A 24,895-nucleotide genomic window follows, 5' to 3' on the forward strand; every position below is an offset into this window, starting at 1 on the left:
ATCGGGCAAGGTAGAAGAACCTTTTTACCCATTCGCTAAGTGTACAAGTTAGGTGGGTCGACAACATATTCCTGTTATGTGACGCACATGCCGTCACCAGTGTCGTATAGAATATATCAGACGCGCTTTCCTGTGGAGGAATCGGTTGACCTATGAGCTTGCGATCAAATGTTTTCGGTTCCCATTGGAGAGGCACGTCCTTTCGTCTACTAAACGTACGGTTTTGCGGTGCGGTCGCAAAACACAGACACTAAACTTATTGCAGTGAACAGAGACGTCAATGAACGAACGGACAGATCATAACTTTGCGAAAATAAAGAAAGTAAAATTTTCAGTCCAGGGAAGACTTAAACCAAGGACCTCTCGTTTCGCAGCTACTCACGCTAACCACGGGACCACGGCGCTCCGAAGCTCACAATCTCATTAATGTTGCATATCTTACGCATGGACTACTCAGTTTGTATATTTTACTAATTTATTTCATAGTTCCGTACAACTTCTTCCCGTTTTCTCGATTGATCTGTGTTCAGTTTTTCAAGGCCTATCCACTGTGCCAACTTATAACTAAATCTGAGGGGGGTGCGATGGAGAAGTTTCCTTGTCAGAGCCATTTGAACCATTTGAACCTAAATCGCCGCAGGCAAATGCCGGGATGGTTCCTTTGAAAGGGCATGTCTGTCTTCCTTCCCCCCCGTCCTTCCCTAACCCGATTAGACCGATGACCTCGCTGTCTGGTCTCTTCCCCCAAAACAGTCCTAGCACACTTCCCTGGGGCACAGCTGACGATGCCCTTGTCTCTGATGAACACTCACCGTCGAGGACAACATACTGGGTACATGCCGTTGTAGTCCAGTCGATGAAATGCCGCCGCAAACGACGGCCCGGCGTTCGTGCCCAGAGCGCCGAGTTGCGTGCGGCACGCAGTTCGCGGCCCGGTGCGCCACGCACCCGCAGCGCCGCAGTGCTGCCAACCCCCGCCGCCCCCGGCCGCCGGCCCGCTGCCCCGTTGCCCCGCATAGCGTGCGTCGGGGCTCCCCCTGACCCACAAAAGGGAAGCGGTGGAAGGGGTGGGGCGGCCGTGCCATTCGCAGGGGTCGCCGACCCCGGCGCCGCCGCGCCAGAAGTTGGCCGTAATCGTCTCGTGCCCTGCGGCAGTTCCGCCTCCACCCTCACCCCCTCCCTGACCTGGGTCGTCGTTCCCCGCCGAGGCGCTACACCGACAGCCTCTTTCCTCGTTCTTAATCTTGATCTTCCGCAATACTGGCATTAAAGTCCAAGAAGGCTAGACTCCTTTCAGACTGCTGCAGTACACGTCCAGCTAAAGACAGACACGTCACAACGTTATACAGGGTGTTACAAAAAGGTACGGCCGAACTTTCAGGAAACATTCGTCACACACAAAGAAAGAAAGTATGTTTTGTGGACATGGGTCCGGAAACGCTTACTTTACATGTTGGAGCTAATTTTATTACTTCTCTTCAAATCACATTTATCATGGAATGGAAACACACAGCAACAGAAAGTACCAGCGTGACTTCACTTTGTTACAGGAAATGTTCAAAATGGCCTCCGTTAGCGAGGATACATGCATCCACCCTCCGTCGCATGGAATCCCTGATGCGCTGATGCAGTCCTGGAGAATGGCGTATTGTATCACAGCCGTCCACAACACGAGCACGAAGAGTCTCTACATTTGGTACCGGGGTTGCGTAGACAAGAGCTTTCAAATGCCCCCATAAATGAAAGTCAAGAGGGTTGAGGTCAGGAGAGCGTGGAGGCGATGGAATTGGTCCGCCTCTACCAATCCATCGGTCACCGAATCTGTTGTTGAGAAGCGTACGAACACTTCGACTGAAATGTGCAGGAGCTACATCGTGCACGAACCGTATGTTCTGTCGTACTTGTAAAGGCACATGTTCTAGCAGCACTGGTAGAGTATCCCGTATGAAATCATGATAACGTGCTCCATTGAGCTTAGGTTGAAGACCATGGGGCCCAATCAAGACATCACCAACAATGCCTGCCCAAAAGTTCACAGAAAATCTATGTTGATGACGTGATTGCACAATTGTGTGCGGATTCTTGTCAGCCCACGCACATTGAGTGTGAAAATTTACAATTTGGTCACGTTGGAATGAAGCTCATCCGTAAAGGGAACATTTGCACTGAAATGAGGATTGATACATTGTTGGATGAACCATTCGCTGAAGTATACCCGTGGAGGCCAATCAGCTGCTGATAGTGCCTGCACACGCTGTACATTGTACGCAAACAACTGGTTCTCCCGTAGCACTCTCCATACAGTGACGTGGTCAACGTTACCTTGTACAGCAGCAACTTCTATGACGCGGACATTAGCGTTATCGTCAACTGCACGAAGAATTGCCTCGTCCATTGCAGGTGTCCTCGTCATTTTAGGTCTTCCCCAGTCGCGAGTCATAGGCTGGAATGTTCCGTGCTCCCTAAGACGCCGATCAATTGCTTCGGACGTCTTCCTGTCGGGACACCTTCGTTCTGGACATCTGTCTCGATACAAATGTACCGCGCCACGGCTATTGCCCCGTGCTAATCCATACATCAAATGGGCATCTGCCAACTCCGCATTTGTAAACATTGCACCGACTGCAAAACCACGTTCGTGATGAACAATAACCTGTTGATGCTACGTACTGATGTGCTTGATGCTAGTACTGTAGAGCAATGAGTCGCATGTCAACATAAGCACCGAAGTCAACATTACCTTCCTTCAATTGCGCCAACTGGCGGTGAATCGAGGAAGTACAGTACATACTGACGAAACTAAAATGAGCTCTAACATGGAAATTAAGCGTCTCCGGACACATGTCCACATAACACCTATTCTTTATTTGTGTGAGAGGAATGTTTCCTGAAAGTTTGGTCGTACCTTTTTGTAACACCCTGTATATGTACAGTGTTTTACATATTACGCAATTTTTAAACTGATAGGTAATTTTTTTAAAGTTCACAGCACTGTATTTATTTTAATATCGATTGTCATTCCGATTACTCGAAATAGACGACAGAGGGATAGAGAAACAATTAAAATCGCTCAAAAGATGGACCTGATGGGATACCAGATCGATGTTACACAGAGTACGCGAAGGAACTTGCCCCCCTTATTGCAGCGGTGTACCGTACGTCTCTAAAAGAGCTTAGCGTTCCAAAGCATTGGAAAAGGGCACAGGTCATCCCCGTTTTCAAGAAGGGACGTCGAACATATGTGCAGAACTATGGACCTATATCTCTAACGTCTACCAGTTGTAGAATTTTGGAACACGAATTATGTTCGAATATAATGACTTTTCTGGAGACTATAAATCTACTCTGTAGGAATCAGCATGGGTTTCGAAAAAGACGATCGTATGAAACCCAGCTCGCGCTATTCGTCCACGAGACTCACAGGGCCATAGACACGGGTTCACAGGTAGATGCCGTGTTTCTTGACTTCCGCAAGGCGTTCGATACAGTTCCCCACAGTCGTTTAATGAACAAAGTAAGAGCATATGGACTATCAGACCAATTGTGTGATTGGATTGAAGAGTTCCTAGATAACAGAACGCAGCATGTCATTCTCAATGGAGAGAAGTCTTCCGAAGTAAGAGTGACTTCAGGTGTGCCGCAGGGGACTGTCGTAGTACCGTTGCTATTCACAATATACATAAATGACCTTATGGATGACATCGGAAGTTCACTGAGGCTTTTTGCGGATGATGCTGTGGTATATCGAGAGTTTGTGACAATGGAAAATTGTACTGAAATGCAGGAGGATCTGCAGCGAATTGACGCATGGTGCAGGAAATGGCAATTCAATCTCAATGTAGACAAGTGTAATGTGCTGCGAATACATAGAAAGAAAGATCCCTTATCATTTAGCTACAATATAGCAGGTCAGCAACTGGAAGCAGTTAATTCCATAAATTATCTGGGAGTACGCATTAGGAGTGATTTAAAATGGAATGATCATATAAAGTTGATCGTCAGTAAAGCAGATGCCAGACTGAGATTCATTGGAAGAATCCTAAGGAAAAGCAATCCGAAAACAAAGGAAGTAGGTTACAATACGCTTGTTCACCCACTGGTCGAATACTGCTCACCAGTGTGGGATCCGAACCAGATAGGGTTGATAGAAGAGATAGAGAAGATCCAACGGAGAGTAGTGCGCTTCGTTACAGGATCATTTAGTAATCACGAAAGCGTTACGGAGATGATAGATAAACTCCAGTGGAAGACTCTGCAGGAGAGACGCTCAGTAGCTCGGTACGGGCTTTTGTTGAAGTTTCGAGAACATACCTTCACCTAGGAGTCAAGCAGTATATTGCTCCCTCCTACGTATATCTCGCGAAGAGACCATGAGGATAAAATCAGAGAGATTAGAGCCCACACCGAGGCATACCGACAATCCTTCTTTCCACGAACAATACGAGACTGGAATAGAAGGGAGAACCGATAGAGGTACTCAAGGTACACTCCGCCACACAGCGTCAGGTGGCTTGAGGAGTATGGATGTAGATGCAGATGTAGATCAGTCGTTGCTAATGCATTTTAGGTTCTCAGCTGCCATGGAGCTATTCACAAAGGGGGAACATGTTATGACCGTGAAAACCCATTAGAGAGGCATTGGAGTGGTATACAGAGACAATTCGTAGATTGCCCGGGATCTTCGGACGTGACGCCACGCATGTCCCTGCGAACTACACTCGGTTTACGCCCTCTGGCCCACAAATATTGAACTACACTTCGCTGCTCTTCACAATCTGACGACAATAACATACGCGCCGTGTTTGTTTCGTAGTTTAGTCTTTTCTCGCTAGGAATGCACACGAAAACAAAATACCGTCTGCTTCAGTCTATATCGTCATGAAATTTCAACATTCCAGCGGTAATACTGCGGGAGACGAAAATTATTGTGCGTTACTTTCCGATCCTCCCTCGTACGAGTGTACGCTCTTTCTCCTAGGCACTGGAAAGAGTCTTCAAAGAAAACTTCAGCGGCATAACAGGGGCAGTAATTGATCAAATTGTACCAGCCTAACGGTGCCACAAACCACTGTCCCGTCGTTAATAGAGGAAACGTCTGCCTATCTGTGCTAGATGTAACCCTGTACACATGTCTCAAATTTGTAACACTTTCTCGTTAGGTCACTTTCTTGTCCGTTTATCTGTCCGGTAGAAATTTTGTGGGTGATTTTAAACTAATTTCCGTACTGTTCGTACGGAAAAAAAATTCCATTGGTGCAGCATAGTGCGTCTGTGAGCCGCCACAAGTCGCATCAACGTCGTTCTCAACAATTGGGAATTTCGACAGCATCTACATCTACATCGTTGCAATTCACACTTAAGTGACTGGCAGAGAGTTCATCGAACCATTTTCATACTACTCTACCATTCCACTCTCGAATGGCGCGTGGGAAAAAGCAACACCTAAATCTTTCTGTTCCAGCTCCGATTTCGCTTATTTTTTTATGAAAATCATTTCTCCCTATGTAGATGGGGGTCAACAAAATAATTTCGCATTCGGAAGAGAAAGTTCGTGATTGAAATTTCTTAAATAGATCTCGCCGCAAAGAAAACCGCCTTTGTTTCAGTGACTGCCACCCCAACTCGCGTATCGTGTCAATGACATTCTCACCCCTATTGCGCGATAACACGAAACGGGCTGCCCTTCTTTGCACTTTTTCGATGTCCTCCGTCAATCCTACCTGGTACGGATCCCATACCGCACAGCAATATTCCAGCAGAAGACGGACATGCGTAATGTAGGCTGTCTCTTTAGTGGGTTTGTCGCATCTTCTAATTGTTCTGCCAACAAAGCGCATTCTTTGATTCGCCTTCCCCATAATATTATCTATGTTGTCTTTCCAATTGAAGTTGCTCGTGATTGTAATTCCTAGGTATTTAGTCAAATTGACAGCCCTTAGATTTGTGTGATTTATCGTATACCCAAAATTTATCGGATTTGTTTTAGTTCCACCTGTGGATGACCTCGCACTTTTCTTTGTTCAGTGCCAATTGCCACTTTCCGCACCATACAGAAATTCTCTCTAGATCGTTTTGTAATTGGAATTGATCGTCTAATGATTTTACTAGACGGTAAATTACAGCGTCATCTGCAAACAATCTAAGGGGGCTGCTCAGATTATCACCTAGATCATTCATGTAAATCAGGAACAGCAGAGCGCCTATGACACTACCTTGCGGAACGCCAGATATCACTTCTGATCTACTCCATGGTTTACATTATATCACTACGAACTGTGACCTCTCTGAGAGGAAATAACGAATCCAGTCATACAACTGAGACGATTCTCCATATGTATGTAATTTGATTAATAGTCGCTTGTGACGAACGGTATAAAAAGCCTTCTGGAAATCTGAATTGCAAAGAATTCTGAAAGAGGATCTTCAAGTGCACCCATACAAGATTCAACTGACGTAATATCTTAAACTCACAGATCATTTGAACAGGAGAAATTTCGCCGAGTGGATTCTCACAAACGAAGACGATGAGAACAATTCTGCAAAAAAGAATTCATCTTCACTGACGATGCACATTTTCGTCTGTGCTGGTTCGTTAACTGATAAAATTGCCGTATTTGAATATAATCAGATTGTGATTCAAGAGAGCCACATGCGTACACTGCGAAGCACAGTCTGGTGTGACTTATGGGCAGCTCGTGTGACCGGCACCCGTTTTTTCGAGTATTTCGACGGTAGTGCAGTAACAGTTAATGGTGAGCGTTGTCGTGAAGTGGTTAGAAACGACCTTTCGCCTGCTCCGTATGAAGTGTATACAGCCAATATGTTTTTTTCAGCAAGACGTGGCGACCTTCACATTTTCCGCGAGGCAATAACCCTTCTTCATGAAAAATCCCCTCACTCTGTGATTTCATTTCGTGGTGACTGGGATTGGCCTCCCAGATGTTGCACCCTTACTCCATCTGACTTCCTTTTATGGGGTTTTGTGAAGTTCGAGGTCTGCTGATCTCACTTGCGAATCTTCCGAAATGCGTTGCCCGGCCAGGAATTTCTTCACGGAGCCAAACAGATGAAGTCCTACGGTGCAATGTCCGGATTGTTTGGTGGACGCTGGAGCTCCTCCCACCCAAATCTGGCGATTTGGCAGGAGCAACAACTTGCGCGACTATTGTTACGAAGAAGTGTGATAAGGTCAGCATCAATGTTGTGGCGTCTGTCACCAATGGCACGACGCAAATTAACCATGGTTTTAATATAGGCTGCAGCATTCACAGTGGTCCCTCGTTCAGCGGAGTCCACCAATAACACATCATGCATATCCCACAATACTGTCACAAGCACTTCCCTAGCAGACTGTCACTTTTCGTAGGAGGGAACCAACGTGTTCACACTCCATAGAGGGCTACTAGGTTTCGGGTGTGTGGTGGTACGCCGACGATTCATCACCAGTGACGATTCCTTTCAGAAAGTCATACCCTCATCGGCGTAAAGTGATTCAAGCTTGTCACCATTCACTGGACACTGTCGTTGTCGGTCAGGTGCTGTTGTCAGGTTTTAGGCACCCAGCGAGAACTGACTTTAGAAATTTCAGCGTCCCATGAACATTGTCGTACCATAGGAAATGCTAAACTGCTGCGCTAAGGTTCGCAGTTGTACACGCCGGTCGTTCAAAATTGCTGCCTCAATGGCCCCGACATTCTGCGGGGTTGCACTTATTATCGGCCGCCCCGAGCGTGGCCAATGACTATGGTTCGCCAGGCCCTCTTGGAAGAATGCACACCACCTGGAGACATTCCTACGGTACATACAGTCTTCCACATACACGCGACGCATGGCCCTGCGAACTTAACTTGGTTTATGCCCTTTAGCCCACAAACATCGAACTAAACTTCAGTGCTCTTCAGATGTTCGTGACAGTAACCACACACCATGTTGGTTTCGTAATTCAGGTCACTTTCGCTAGAGCTGTACATGAAAACAAAATACCCTCTGTAGCGCAAACCCCAAACTACATTATCGTGTAATTTTAACTGTCCAGCTGCGATGTCAGTTGAGGAAAAGAAATTATTATGCGTTATTTTCCTTGTACACCATTTTTCCAAGGCGTTGCAAAGAGCCTTCGAAGAGGACTACAACGGAATAAGATGGGCAGGAATTGATCAAATGGTGCCAACATAACAGTGACACAAACCACCGCCCAGCCGTTTACAGAGGAAACGTCTGCCCAGCTGTACCAGATGTAACCCTGTGTACCTGTCTCATATTTTTAACATGTTCCTATTACGTCGCTTTCTGGTCCGTCTGTCTGTACGGTACAAATTTTGCTGGTGATTTTAAACTAACTCCCCGATGAGCTAGAGACTCGAAACTTTCAAGATATTTAGAACTAGATGGCAGTGCTATATTAACTCACTTCACTGACACTTGTCTCGAAGAGATTAGGTTTTGTATCACTGAAAGTTCCTGTCCCAGTCGCGAATGGTTCGCGGGAAGACCGAGTGATGGTAGGCCTCCGTGCGAGCTGAAGTCTATTTAACTTTTAGCTTCACGGGCTTTCCGCGAGGTATACGTAGGAGGTGGCAACATCTCTGTTGACTAAGCTGAAGAGAAATGGAAAATATGAACCTGAAATTTACAACATGTCTCTGTTGTAATTCCGTCGAAGTGTTTCAAATCGACTGAAAAAGTTCACACACGCAAAACAATAAAGCTGAAAATAATTATTTAAATAAAAATCAGTTTTTAATATAACACGTCTTCAAGTCTGACTAAAAAGTATGAGAAAATTCCTCCCAGCCCCATACACACTCATAGCCTCCGACCGATTTTCCTCACAATTTGTTTTTGTGAATTTTTAATATCTACATCTACAACCATACTCCGCAAGCCACCTGACTGTGTGTGGTGTAAGGTACTTTTGGTATCTCCATCGGTTCTCCCTTCTATTCCAGTCTCGTATTGTTCGTGGAATGAAAGATTGTCGGTATGTCTCTGTGCGGGCTCTGATCTCTCTGATTTTATCCTCATGGTCTCTCCGCGAGATATACGTAGGAGGGAGCAGTTTACTGCTTGACTCCTCGGTGAAGGTATGTTATCAAAACTTCAACAAAAGCCCGTACTTAGCGACTGAGCGTCTCTCCTGCAGAGTCTTCCACTGAAGTAACGCTTTCGCTATTACTAAATGATCCTGTAACGGAGCGCGCTGCTCTCCGTTGGATCTTCTCTATTTCTTCTATCAACCCTATCTGGCACGGATCCCACACTGGCGAACGATATTCAAACAGTGGGCGAACAAGTGTACCGTAACCTACTTCCTTTGTTTTCGGACTGCAGTTCCTTTGGATTCTTCCAATGAATCTGTCTGGCAACTGCTTTACCGACGATCAACTTTATATGATCATTCCATTTTAAATCATAGTGCCTACTTCCAGATAATTTATGGAATTAACTGCTTCCATTTGTTGACCCGCGTAAACAGCTGTGAAAATACTGGTAAGTTTGAAAACGAAAAACTTGGGGCGAACGCGATAATAATGCTAATGAGATGAACTATTCATGCATTAATTATACGTACTTCATGCACCCCTTTTTTAATTTTAGATCTTACGAGTATTTTCGTAGCTATGAAATGTTCCAGGGTTATCGGTAGGGGGTTAGGAATCTGTATAAGGCTAGGATAAAATATTTTTTAGAACTTAAGTGTGTTCAAAAACGTGGTATATTAAAAATCGATTTTTATGTAAATAGCTATTAAATTCTGACATGCGCTAAAGCGCGAGATTGTTGCTGACATCCATTTGAAAATGCGTCAAGACAGAATGTACAATCGGGGGTTTTACAAATAAATAATTTTAACATTCAACGGCGACAATGATGCTTTTAAAAATACAACAGCAAATCCTTAAATTTAGTGTAATTAGTCTGTTTTTCGAACTGAGTATTTCAGCATACTGTTTCTTTAATAAGAAGGGAAGTAGAAAATCATGGCGCACGATTTCGTATCTGCTATGGGACTGCAGACCGTAACTGTTAGTAGATTTAAGTATTAGACTGAAGGACGAGAAGGGAAGCGTACGCGTGGTGTTCCTCGCTGCATAACAAAGGGCAAAGACACTCGCGTATTCCTTGACAGAATATTAAAGTGAGATATTTCGCGCGCTGTAGTCAATAATCACAAAATATTTAGCTGCACTTGTCAACTCAGGGATGTATGAAACAGCGGGGTAATGTACTGGGAACCGCAGTTTATATGTGTACTGCCTTTTTTTATTTAGGTATGTTCTAAATAAATGTTTACCTCCTGTGACCGCTGAATATCATAGTGTTTGCATACCGTGCGTGAGCCGCGCGTAGCGTCAGAGGGGTGTGTTACAAGTTCTCTCTCGGGCGCTGTAGCTGCTACATTGCTTCATCAATAACGCACCGCCACCAGTCAGAACCGAACTGTGCCGTGGAACAAGTTCCAACCGGAAGGGCGCCCCATGATAAGGTCAAGCGCTACTGGGACCGAAAGACTTCGGGATTTCCTGAGCATCAGGTGTTCACGGCTTGAACCCAGTCACGTTCTGAATTAATCCGTCAGTTCAATACATGAGAAGTCCATAATATCTGTACTGCAGGCTTAGAAAAGAAAAATATGAACTTCCAGGCACAAAAAACCCTTCATTTCTGTTCCTGGTTATTCCGATTTGTCTAAATTGCACCGTTCTATTTCCCTTTGTACAACATCCTAGCGAAATTGGGCAGTGGTCAGCACACTGGATTCGAAATCGAGAGAACGAGGTTCAGATCTCTGTCAGACCATCAATATTTATATTTTCCATCATTTCCCCGAACCGGTGCATGCAAATGTCAACATGGTCCCTTTGATAATACAAAGCCAATTTCCTTCCCCATCCTCGAAGAAAACCGAGCTTGCGCTCTAATAACTTCGATGTTGACGGGACGTTAAACAGGAGTCTTCCTGCCTTTCTTCTTGTACTATACTACGCCTGGAAATACTACGATCTAACAATACGCATGTGATCGATATTTTTAGCACATCTATTGTAAGTGGGCTGTTCAGATTTTTATGTTGGTAACGCCACGTAGCACTCTGTATGAAAATCACTGACTTTGCTGTCTGCAGTCTGTGGCCGGTTTGCATTGTTGGAATGTTCGCTTGTGTAATGTTGGACAGTTGTGTGTTAACAGCGCGTAGCGTTGGGCAGTTGGAGGTGAGCCGGTGGATGTGGAGAGAGAGAGATGCCAGAGTTTCGAGAGGTTGCTGTAAGCGGACGATCTGGACGTGTGTCCGCCAGAAAAAGGATATTTGTAAAGATGGATGTCATGAATTGGTGGATATATATATGATGACTTTTGAACATTATTAAGGTAAATACATTGTTTGTTCTCCATCAAAATCTTTCATTTGAAACTATGCTTATCAGTAGTTAGTGCCTTCAGTAGTTAGAATCTCTTATTTGGCTGGCAGTATTGGCGCTCGCTGTACTGCAGTAGTACGAGTAACGTAGACTTTTGTGAGGTAAGTGATTCATGAAAGGTATAGGTTATGGTTAGTCAGGGCCTTTATTTTGTAGGGATTATTGAAAGTTAGATTCCGTTGCGCTAAAAAAAATATTGTGTGTCAGTTTAGTGATGATCAGAATAAGTAAAGAGAGGAATGTCTGTGCACGTTCAGTTTTGCTCAGCTGTTTGAAAATCCAATAACGTAAGAGGTTTTCCAGCACTGTCATTTATAATTTTTTAAGGGGTCGTTAAACTATATGTGCATCACACTAAAGCCACCTAACGGTGTGTGGCGGAGAGTGCTTTTGGCACCACTAAGTCAAGCCCCTTATCCTGTTCATTCGCGAACGGCGCGTGGGAAGAATGATTTGCGGAAACCCTCTGTATTGTCTCCAATTCCTCGAATTTTCTCGTAATGGTTATTACGCGAAATGTATATCGGAGGAAGTAATATGTTAACCCACTCTTTCTCGAAACTGCTCTCTTGGAATTTCATAAGCAAACGTGTCCGTGATGAACAACGCTTCTCTTGTAACGTCTTCCAATGGTGTTTGTTGAGCATCTCCGTAAGCTCTCGTGCCGACTAAACGATCTCGTGACGAAACGTGCCGCTCTTCGTCGGATCTTTTTCTTATCTATCAGTCCTATCTTGTAGGGATCCCAGACAGATGAACAATACTCAAGAACCGGTCGAACGAGCACCTTATAAGCCACCTCCACCGTGAATGAGTTACATTTCCTTAAGATCCTTTCTATGAATCCCAGTCTGGCGTCTTATTACCCCACTATTTGTTTTTATGGTCATTCCATTTAAGGTCGCTCTGGATAGTTACTCCTAGATATTTTACGGTAGATACTGTTTCCAGCGGTTTGCCATCATTAATGTAGTTGTACAGTAGTGGATTTCTTTTCCTTTGTTTGCGCAATAAGTTACATTTATTTACATTCGGAATCAGCTGCCAGGGGGCCTGCGCCATTTCTCAGTTTTCTGGAACTCATTCAGCAAATTGTTTCTATCTTCTGGCGTTGCTACTTTTGTACAGACAACCGCATCATTTGCGAACAGTCTCAAAGAGCATCAGACGCTATTACATCATTTTTATACACCGCAAACAGTAACGATTCTACCACAATTACTTGGGGTACTCTGAAAATTACCTTTACATCTGTCGATTTTGTTTCCGTAAGAGCGACGTGTTGCGTTCTATCAGCAACGAAGTCTCGAATCCAACCGAAAGTCTGGACAGGTACTCGATAAGCTCGTATTTTTTTCACTAAACGGCAGTGCGGTCGGTGCCAAACGCCTTCCTGAAATCTGGGAACACGGCATCAACCTGAGTGTCGCTGTCTACAGCGCTTTCGGTTTCATGGAGGAACAGAGTGAGCTGAGTTTTGCAAGATCTATGTTTCCAGAATCTGTGACGATTTCTTATAGAGGAGATTTTCTTCTCAAAAAACATAATTCTTTAGCATACAACAAGTTCCGTAATTCTATAACAGATCGATGTCAACGATATAGGTCTATAATTGTGTGCATCTGCCCTGCAGCCCTTCTTGAAAACGAGACTGACCCGCGCTTTTTTCCAGTCGCTAGGAATACTTCGCTGGTCCGGCAAACTACCTGTAAGTGCTGCTAGAAGGAGAGCAAGTTCTTTCGCATAATCTTGGCAGATATGTCATCTAGTTCTGACGCCTTTCCACTACTAATCGACTGTAGTTGCTTTTCTATTCAGCGGTCGGTTATCTCAGTATATGCCATTTTTACGTTCGTACGAAGATTGAAAGGAGGAACTGTATTACGATCTTCCGCTGTGAAACAATTTCAGAACACCAAATTCAGTATTTCGGCCTTGTTGGTACTCGTAGTATTCTAACGAGAGCAAACCGTTCAGTTTGTGCACCCGACGGAAAAATTACAAAAATACTTGGAACACACATAACTACGGCAGTTATCTGTGACTGTCAAGGAATTTGATTCACTTGGTTTTATTTTCATTTGTTGTGTTCGAAGGAGTCGTTAGACAGTTTATACCGCTAGAATTTATTTATTTATCTATATGTATTTTGAAAATATATTTAAAAAAAGCTTTGGAAAAGTCCTCGGTAAATTTTACAGTGAAAAATTGTTTAGCATTATGAGGAAAGAGTAGACAAAACATTCACGTTATGGTATAAATGGAGAGCTGTCAGACATTCACACATAATAGAGCTGACAAGGGTGCAGCATTTCGCATACGCTTTTTGAGATTAGGTTTTCTAATGAAAATTTTCTATTGGCGGTCTGTGCTTCGTTCTGGGACAACGTAAGACTAAAATATTTTTTCTTTTTAAAGAAATGTTGTGATTGACCAATCTTTTAAGAAGTGTACCATTCATATTAAATAGTAATTGAAACATATGCAACACTCAGAAAACTCAGTATTGTACCGCTAAACATTAAGAAAGCAACGGCAGTGAAATGCGAAAGTATAGGTTGTTGCCGAAAGAAGACCCTATGATACAGTGAAAAAAATATTGCACCGTATTGTCTTTTCATAAACGACGACTTGCCCGAAAGAAAAGAGCAACAGACATGTGGTAGTTTTCTGCTATCGTCGCCCGACGTCGATTGTATTGCAGAATGGACCCAGCCTTAGTCTGGATTTATTTTCACAAAGTGACGTAGCAATGAAGTGCAATGTTTTATTTACTTAAAAAAATTCAAGATTTCTGACATTTTTATGAAATAATAAAACAGGAAGGAAATAATGGTAACAGTAATAAATTAAAAACTTAACAAAAATTCATTCACAGTACACAAAAGAAATAGAAAGTAGCTGAGCTGCTTCCTGTGCCTGCATAACATGCCTTAATCTTCTTTTAGCCCTAGAAAACGGACAAATTAACACGAAAAAAAGAGTTCTTCAATCACAGTTTTCACTCTTCAGCAGAGACTGCTAGTAATACCAAAATAGAGGTATGATCCCCAAATTCAACATGATTTTTGAGCAGAGTTCAAAAAATTAGTCACCAGTAGAATACTGGTGATATTTGTACTATTCAACCATTTATCATTTTTCGAGAAACTCGTCAGTGTTACGGTACGGACACATATCACGCGAGAATGACCTATTAAGTATAGGACCTGGGACAAAGCACTACAGAAGGTATAAAAATCAGTCTTACCACATCCACGCCCCCTCCATATGCCTGCAATCCTGCTTACCTGTAAAAGGAAGATAAAAAAGCAATTTAGTGCCTATATTGCAGCGAGGAGAAACAAATACTCGTATTTCATAACTCAAAAGTATTTTCTTCTCTTAAGCTAATACGGCTTAGTAGAAATACAAAGATTGTGATTAGTAATTATTTACTTAAATATCCAGTTTGGAGGTAGAGAGTCCATCCCGCCTATTACTGGTAACTTCCGTGGCGCCGCCAGAATACACGCACTATTCGCGATGCTTGGCGCACGAGAGACAAATTACACGAAGTAGATTTACTCTAGAACTCCAGCCCATTTCTCGACTTCGCCAGCTTCCAGCAGCAACACAGTTTTTTATTTTAATCGAGGCGTTTCAGTAAATCAGGTTCAGGAGTCTAGTGCTGGAAATCTCTTTGGCCATTTGCATCTCGTGTAACTGATCCTTCTCTGGAGAGTGCTACACCTGCTAGTGCTTCTCAAAAACTGATTTGGAACAGACGCTGGGAAACGTCGGCATCATGGGCAAAATCACTGTTCCGTAGAACAGTATAGCAGACGCCGGTCAAGACCATCCAAAAAGTATTACTGGAAGACTGCCCGATCATCTCAACGATCGACAAAGCTCTGTTTCACGCTCGCTGAGCCTCGATCCGCTCTAGTATACACAGTAGCCAATGTTAGAGGTTCCGGCCGCGGCCAGAAATAATATGTTAAAGTTTAGCCCCTTACTTACATTATCTACACTCCTGGAAATTGAAATAAGAACACCGTGAATTCATTGTCCCAGGAAGGGGAAACTTTATTGACACATTCCTGGGGTCAGATACATCACATGATCACATTGACAGAACCACAGGCACATAGACACAGGCAACAGAGCATGCACAATGTCGGCACTAGTACAGTGTATATCCACCTTTCGCAGCAATGCAGGCTGCTATTCTCCCATGGAGACGATCGTAGAGATGCTGGATGTAGTCCTGTGGAACGGCTTGCCATGCCATTTCCACCTGGTGCCTCAGTTGGACCAGCGTTCGTGCTGGACGTGCAGACCGCGTGAGACGACGCTTCATCCAGTCCCAAACATGCTCAATGGGGGACAGATCCGGAGATCTTGCTGGCCAGGGTAGTTGACTTACACCTTCTAGAGCACGTTGGGTGGCACGGGATACATGCGGACGAGCATTGTCCTGTTGGAACAGCAAGTTCCCTTGCCGGTCTAGGAATGGTAGAACGATGGGTTCGATGACGGTTTGGATGTACCGTGCACTATTCAGTGTCCCCTCGACGATCACCAGTGGTGTACGGCCAGTGTAGGAGATCGCTCCCCACACCATGATGCCGGGTGTTGGCCCTGTGTGCCTCTGTCGTATGCAGTCCTGATTGTGGCGCTCACCTGCACGGCGCCAAACACGCATACGACCATCATTGGCACCAAGGCAGAAGCGACTCTCATCGCTGAAGACGACACGTCTCCATTCGTCCCTCCATTAACGCCTGTCGCGACACCACTGGAGGCGGGCTGCACGATGTTGGGGCGTGAGCGGAAGACGGCCTAACGGTGTGCGGGACCGTAGCCCAGCTTCATGGAGACGGTTGCGAATGGTCCTCGCCGATACCCAAGGAGCAACAGTGTCCCTAATTTGCTGGGAAGTGGCGGTGCGATCCCCTACGGCACTGCGTAGGATCCTACGGTCTTGGCGTGCATCCGTGCGTCGCTGCGGTCCGGTCCCAGGTCGACGGGCACGTGCACCTTCCGCCGACCACTGGCGACAACATCGATGTACTGTGGAGACCTCACGCCTCACGTGTTGAGCAATTCGGCGGTACGTCCACCCGGCCTCCCGCATGCCCACTATACGCCCTCGCTCAAAGTCCGTCAACTGCACATACGGTTCACGTCCACGCTGTCGCGGCATGCTACCTGTGTTAAAGACTGCGATGGAGCTCCGTATGCCACGGCAAACTGGCTGACACTGACGGCGGCGGTGCACAAATGCTGCGCAGCTAGCGCCATTCGACGGCCAACACCGCGGGTCCTGGTGTGTCCGCTGTGCCGTGCGTGTGATCATTGCTTGTACAGCCCTCTCGCAGGGTCCGGAGCAAGTATGGTGGGTCTGACACACCGGTGTCAATGTGTTCTTTTTTCCATTTCCAGGAGTGTATATTACTAAATAACTATTCCGAGGCATGTACCCAAAGCCATTTGGAAGTTGCCTATCTAATAAGGCTTCCAGAGACAACAAAAATTTTATCATCGATACTTCATACCATTATTGATCGAATTTAAATATTTAAAATGCAGGCATAATTTACTTATTAAGATATACAATCTTACGTTAGAGGTATGAGACATCGCCACGAGTATTACTATTACGTCATAAACAACAAATGCCTATCAACTATTTCAACGTTTCTCCTCCTCCTCTCTCTCTCTCTCTCTCTCTCTCTCTCTCTCTCTCTCTCTCTCTGTCACACAACACACACACACACACACACACACACACCAGCCTTCAAACAACGAAGTATTTGAACATAATATAGCTATGGTAACCCCTGAACTGACAACACAAACCTTGTGATATCATTCATAAAGTACGTGTATAACGGTTGAAACATAATGAACGCACACCCACACAACGGGAAATAGAACTTCAACAGCAGAAGTCATGTCGTGGTAAAAACAAATATAGCGATTTTCAGCCTGAAATGGAAGAAAATCAGAAGTAGGTAACGTTTTTTGTTGCCTATAGATGACGAGCTGTATAATGCATGCTACATATAAAACGATCAGCAGAAATAATAGATCTATGTGAGATAAAAAGTCGTATTTGCAGTATCAGTGATCAGCCCTAATTTTCAAATGGTTCAAATGGCTCTGAGCACTATGGGACTTAACATCGATGCTCATCAGTCCCCTAGAACTTAGAACTACTTGAACATAACTAACCTAAGGACATCACACAACACCCAGTCATCACGAGGCAGAGAAAATCCCTGACCCCGCCGGGAATCGAACCCGGGAACCCGGGCGCGGGAAGCGAGAACGCTACCGCACGACCACGAGCTGCGGACCCTTAATTTTCAACGCAGTATAAACATACAACATTTCATGGCTCATTTGTGTAATATCTGTGCGAATGTAAAAAATCAACGTCTGATTATCTCTGGTTTATGTACAAATATGGCTCTAAATCGAATTTCATATCAACCTCCCAAGATCAGATCATATCATAACAATAACTAACTGAAAATACCACATAAAAGAAAAAACTGCTTAAGCATGTATGAGTACAGCAACTGTAAACGAACTGTGTCTCGCATAAGGTGTAATTTCTCTCAATTTTTTTTAACTCCTGTTTCGTGTCATAAACCTGTGGTTAGAAACACTCAAAAAAGCCAGGTACGGATTTTTCGCTTCAGACGCAAGGCAAGAGTGCAAGTTAATTTCACTATATTGCCAACACACGGCATTTAAATTTAGCTGCTGTGTAAGCGTAAAAATGCCTTAGAATGTATGAATACAAGTTTTTGTCCCTCACTGAGATTAAACATTTCGGCTACCAGTCACCTTTGAAACGCGCATTTATTGCGGTAGGCGCAGCGTGTTTCGAGAACTTGGTCTCATTTCATGCGTTTCATGTTTTACACTTTTAATTAGAGCAGCCAAGTTTGCACCCTTCACGGACAAAGTTCTGCAGTTTATGCGTCCCTCTTTTTTTCACTGTCAAGCGATAAAAATACCAAAGTGCACTATATTTAGAAGTAAGTGACTCTCCGGAAATGAATGTGCTAACATCCAGAGCCATCTGCCACTGGAGTAACTGCCTCATGTGTAGGCTACTATCGTTATAGAAATGAGGGGACAAGAACACAAAATGAAGGAATACACATTTGGGTTACGATTTTAAATAGAGCAGCGACGTACTTTTGTTGCTGTTTAACTTTTATGTCGCAAGAGTAATGAAGAAAGTAAAAGAAAATTATAGACCTGGAATAAAAAGTACAAGAGGGTCACGTGTAAGTCGAACATTTTCTTCAGGTAGTTCTCAAGAGCGCAAATATGTTTCACAAAATTCATAACACATAGCTGTATTGTCTTCTTTTCTGTACCACCGGTATCTGTTACAAACCATCTCCTGGTACGAAACTCGAACAAAATCACCTTCAGTATTACGTAAATGGAAACATAGGAAAGCAGCTATTGACACATTCGTTGACAATAATACGCCGGTCAGGTTCAAACTGAAGCCTCCGTCCGTAGACTTCTTTATCGCAGAAATTAAGAAAAGGTACAGGAATATAATGGACAGGTCACTCAATACGTAATTTGAGTGAAGAGTAAAGACACAAAAATGAACACGGTGAAGAGCTGTAGGGAAACAGCTACTCGCTGAACATCATAAATAGACTAAATACAGAGAAGTGGAATACTTTCTATCCGGGAACCAAGGTCGGGTAAGACGATCCAAGAAGGAGAGACTTCAAAAACTGGTTGGAACAAATTAAAAAAAAAATAATAATTCTTAAACACATGCGCCCAGCCGATATCAAATATTGACCAGCTGGGGCTTGAAATGTAATTGCCACAGTTGGAAAGTATTGTAGCGTAGTATGCAGTGGCTTACTGAAACAACCAATACATATGTATTTTTCGTTCTAATGTTTATCTTTTCCGGATTTTGGCATATCTACGGTTTGGAGTTGATAGTTACAACTTTTAAATGCTGAATAATGGATTTTATTTATTTTGTAATTAGAAAAATATTGATGACAGATAATAATACGAAAGTACGAGTTACTTCTTTGTTGGCGTTTTACAAATTGACATTATTTGTACATATATTATTAGTAAATCAAAACATATACTAGAGAATAGGATTTTCACTCTGAAGCGGAGTGCGCATTAATATGAAACTTCCTGGCATATTAGAAACTGTGTGCCATACCGTGACTCGAACTCGGGACCTATGCATTCCGTGGGTAAGTGCTCTACCATCTGAACTACCCAAGTTTGGAAGGTAGGAGACGAGGTACTGGCAGAATTGAATTTGTGAGGAGGGATCGCGAATCGTGTTTGGGTAGCTCAGTTGGTAGAGCTCTTGCCCGCGAAAGCCGAAGGTTCCCAGTTCGAGTCTCGGTCCGGCACACAGTTTTAATCCGCCAAGAAGTTTCAAAACATACATTGCTTACGAGATTGGTTCGAATATAATTTTATGGATTTATGGTGGCGAGTGTTGACGCGTGATATTAGCGAAATACTCTTAATTCACGTCATTGCAGAAAATAAAAATCAATGTACCAACCTTAAGTTCTAAGCAAATTTCTGCAGTTTTATAAAATAAAAACTGATGTTTTTAAGGTAAAACGGGAACAGAAATTTTTGCAGTGTGATAAACAATGTAAAATTATTTTAATATGATAAAATTAATTGTAGACGTACTATGTAAACTTGTCATACTTTTGTGTGTATGCGGCGGAGGGCTCTTTTTTTATCATTATTTTCACTGATATACGGTCCAGCCAGTCGTCACCATACACTACTGGCCATTGAAATTGCTACACCACGAAGATAACGAGCTACAGACGCGAAATTTAACCGACAGGAAGAAGATGCTGTGATATGCTGTGATGGCATGGGGTGCCATAGGTTACACGTCTCGGTCACCTCTTGTTCACATTCACAGCACTTTGAACGGTGGACGTCACATTTCAGACGTGTTACGACCTGTGGCTCTACCCTTCATTCGATCCCTGCGAAACCCTACATTTCAGCAGGATAATGCACGACCGCATGTTGCAGGTCCTGTACGGGTCTTTCTGGATACAGAAAATGTTCGACTGCTGCCCTGGCCAGCGCATTCTCCAGATATCTCATCAATTGAAATCGTCTGGTCAATGGTGGCCGAGCAACTGGCTCGTCACAATACGCCAGTCACTACTTTTGATGAATTGTGGTATCGTGTTGAAGCTGCATGGCAGCTGTACCTGTACACACCATCCAAGCTCTGTTTGACTTAATGCCCAGGCGCATCAAGGCCGTTATTACGGCCATAGGTGGTTGTTCTGGGTACTGATTTCTCAGGATCTATGTACCCAAATTGCGTGAAAATGTAATCACATGTCAGTTCTAGTATAATATATTTGTCGAATGAATACCCGTTTATTATCTGCATTTCTTCTTGGTATAGCAGGTTTAATGGCCAGTAGTGTATTAGCGACATACGCAGCAAACTGAAGTATTTAGTTTCAAGTTATTCAAGAGGAACCTGTTAACTATCGCAGCTTTTGTGCAAAATTGCTCAATCCATAACTAGTTTGTTGTCTAAGTAATTATTTCTCCAACTTTATAATTTTGAAAAAACTTTTAATTATTTATGCATTTACATGGAGCAGAAATGTTAAAAGCTCAAACTTCTATGGAAGTAAAATGTGGAGTCGCAGACATTTGTGGTTTTCATCGAGTATTTTGATGCCGGATACTGGTTAGGCGTTTTAGGCAGTTAACCATGGTGTATGGTGTACCAGCCAACGACGAACACATCCTGAGTCCTGAAACTACTGTGGCTCATTAAAAGCTTATGAGATTGCGGTATGTTTTTTCAGTGGGTTCGAGGACTACAGTGTGGCATTTACTTTAGCCCATGTTTTATAACATTTTATCACAAAGTGTGTGAAGGCTGACGCTGCTGCAAGTAAGCGAGCCGGCAAGAACCGTAGAATAACCCACCTCTCCTACGAAGAAAAAGATGGAAGCCACTCACTCACGCGGTGAAATGGCGATGATCCGCTGGGACTCTGAAGGAGTTATTCTCTCTGATGTCGTCCCTCTTAGTGCAACATTCAACTCTGAAGTGTACTGTGCTATCCTAAAGAAACTGAGGAAACGAGTTCAGCGAGTTCGGTGCCAGAAAAGAGCAAACGAATTTCTCCTCCATGACAACGAAAGCCTAACACAAGTCTGCACATCCGAAAGTGGCTCATGAAACTTCGTTGGACTGCTGTTCCTCATCCCCCAAACAGTCCGGATCTCGCACCTTCCGACTTCCAAATGAAGAATGCTCTGCGTGGGAAGGTGTACTTGGATGATGGGGAGGTTGCTGATGCAGCAAGACGTTCGCTTCGACGTCGACCAGTAGAGTGGTTCCATCCGGGCGTCCGTCCCCGGTAGCTGAGTGGTCAGCGCGACAGAATGTCAATCCTAGGGGCCCGGGTTCGATTCCAGGCTGGGTCGGAGATTCTCTCCGCTCAGGAACTGGGTGTTGTGTTGTCCTACTCAGCAGCTTTTCATCTCCATCGACGCGCAAGTCGCCGAAGTGGCGTCAAATCGAAAGACTTGCACCCGGCGAACGGTCTACCCGACGGGAGGCCCCAGTCACATGACCATCCGGCCACGCAGGTCTTCCCAGTAAAATGGGGCAAGGCCATCGCACTGAACGGAGTTTCTGTTGAAAAATAGCTAAAAGAATACGAAAGAATATGGTGTGCTGGATCGTGAATAAAACCATGCCTTCAGAAAAAAAGTGTTGCATTATTTGTCGAACGGTACTCGCATTATTATGTTGCTCCATAGGTGATAATTAGATTCCGCGACCTTTGATGCTAACTTTACTACTAAATTAGCTATTAGAAAATGTCCATTATAACATTTTTTTCTTATGTTGAGATTAAATAAACGTGGGGATCAAATGATGATGATTAGGACAACACAACACCCAGTCCATGAGCGGAGAAAATCTCCGACCCTCCCGGGCATCGAACCCGGTCCCTTAGAATTGACATTCTGTCGCTTTGACCACTCAGCTACCGGGGGCGGACGAGTTTGAGATTGAAGTAACAAAAAACTAGTGATTAGCGACTCCATAGAGTACTGCGTGCACAACGACCATATACGTGAAATTAGAAGGAAGGTTGAGAGGCACCCACATGCCTTGCTCATACTGTGGCATCAAGCAGTCAGGCCTGCAAGATGAGTGGTCTGCCAAGCGAGTGGATTCATTCTTAATTTATCGAGTAACATGAACTCTCGTACTCACAATTAAGTCACTAATCAACCTCCTGTATGAATAATACGCAACGGAAACGCACATATGACTATCAGTGATTTACTGAACTCTGACTGTTCACTACGCACTGGCAATACCACATTTTCTTTTTGTCTTTTATTTAACGGCTTTTATCAACACGTGGCCACCGCACTGAATATGAATGGCGCACACATTATAAATTCGGGACATCATGACAACATACAATTCGAAGGAAAAGCCCACCAATCTTTTTCTTTTCACTGTCTTATTTATTCCGATAAATTCTATAACCTAAACACACAAATTCTATAACCTACAACAATAACACATGAGAAATTCCGCCCAGTGGGCATGGCTTTACATTGTTGAATCTCTATATTATGGTCTCGTAATTATTTAACGCTACAGTGCACTTTCTGGATAGGATGGTGGATCTTTTATTATTTCTCACACTTCGACTCTCACAATCATCATCACGAAACTATCCTCCAGACCGAGCAGTACAGAAGGAACAAGCATAACCCACTAATCTTTTGAAACTACCTTGCTACTCTCCCATGCAAACCACACATACCCAAATTACATGACATACACCACACTACGACATGGAATACAAAACACTATATAGTCACAACATTATCACTCTCAGCTTTCCCACTTCAATTAATATTTATCCCAGTTTCACACGACACTGCCCCATTTCGTAATTCTACTTTCCTACTATGAACTCTGGAGATATATGCACGTCTTCCTGTGCAATGCAAGCCAAGTGGCGTTGCTGGATAGACGGCCGACTCACCTTGCTTCTCTCTCAGAGTTTGAATCTAGCGTCACACGGAATCATATCACGCAAAGTAGTATTAAGAACATATTCATCACACACGCGAGTCCTCAACTGATACCATGGACGAGTACTTCTCTTTATCCTTTGTCTCATACACAGATTGAGACTCACACAGTACTCACCACGTGGAAGTACTCGTCTCTAATTTCAAGTCCTGCACACGCCATTCCTTAAATATTTCAACTTATGGTACACACGCTATTTCTTAAATATTTCAACTTATTGTACACACGCTAGTAATTCAGCTTAACTTAAGCACACGGAAGTATTTCAACTTATTGCTACACGTGGTTTCATTGTGACCGTTGTTCACTTCCGAAGATTACTACAATCCCATTAATATTACCTGCCTGACATTTAATTCTCCCCACAAAATTTCCTGAAATAGAGAAATTATTATATCAAACTACTCTTAAATATTCCACATGCATACCATGTCTCCACTCTTTTGTGTTTACGGAGCACAACTTAAAAAGGTCTTAACAGCACAAGATCCAGCGGCAGAGTGCTGAAACATGGCCGTTGTTCAGGTCCTCTCGCACCTCTGCTGAAGTGGGGGAGCACCTTGCTACCGTATTGGTCAGCCACATTTCAGGCGCTCAAAGCTTAGGTAAATTTCATCTCTTTGGTCCCACCAAAGCTGGCCAAAGGATCGTCTCAAAGATGATCATATATTCACATTCACTATCTGCGGTTAGCAGACGATCATACATTCATTCATTTCACAGATCTCACCAAACTGGATGTAGGGATTTACTTTGTGGGAGTGCACATGTGATCAATTAAATAAATAAATTGTCATTCTTTCCCACACTGGTATCCGGCTTCGCTGTATTAATTGAAATTGAGTTACTTTTACACAAAAAATGTGTTGTTCTGACAAAAGTAATGAAGTATGTTGTACCTATTTTCAATGTCGGGCGGTACTGTACCCTTTCAAGGTCAGCGTTGGTTTTAATTTTGATGGTTTATTGACAGCAAAATCGATTTTCAATCACATAGTGATCATCTTCAGTGCTGTAGTGTACAAATTAAACTCATAGGCACTGGTGGGAAGTTATGTTATTATCAGTAACCAAAGGTATGTAACGATCGTGTGTCTCTGCGAGCCTTCTTCAAGCGCCCGTACCACTAACAAGGAAACCTCCCCATCGCACCCCCTTCAGATTTAGTTATTAGTTGGCACAGTGGATACGCCTTGAAAAACTGAACACAGATCAATCGAGAAAACAGGAAGAAGTTGTGTGGAACTATGAAAAAAATAATCAAAATATACAAACTGAGTAGCCCATGTGCATGATAAGCAACATCAAGGAGAACGTGAGCTCAGGAGCG

The 24,895-nt window shown here is 43.6% G+C and overlaps 1 protein-coding gene across 1 annotated transcript in view; it reads left to right on the forward strand.

Moving 5' to 3' along the window:
- Nucleotides 1-856: 856 nt before the first annotated feature.
- LOC126214899 (uncharacterized) overlaps nucleotides 857-24,895 on the forward strand; it is a 154,270-nt gene continuing 130,231 nt past the window's right edge. The window contains exon 1 of the mRNA XM_049941542.1: nucleotides 857-1,130. Coding sequence (XP_049797499.1) covers nucleotides 857-1,130 — 274 coding nt within the window. The remainder of the gene's footprint in view (nucleotides 1,131-24,895) is intronic.

This window comes from Schistocerca nitens, chromosome 12 (genome assembly GCF_023898315.1).
Source record: "Schistocerca nitens isolate TAMUIC-IGC-003100 chromosome 12, iqSchNite1.1, whole genome shotgun sequence".
Classification (NCBI taxonomy): Eukaryota; Metazoa; Arthropoda; class Insecta; order Orthoptera; family Acrididae; genus Schistocerca; species Schistocerca nitens.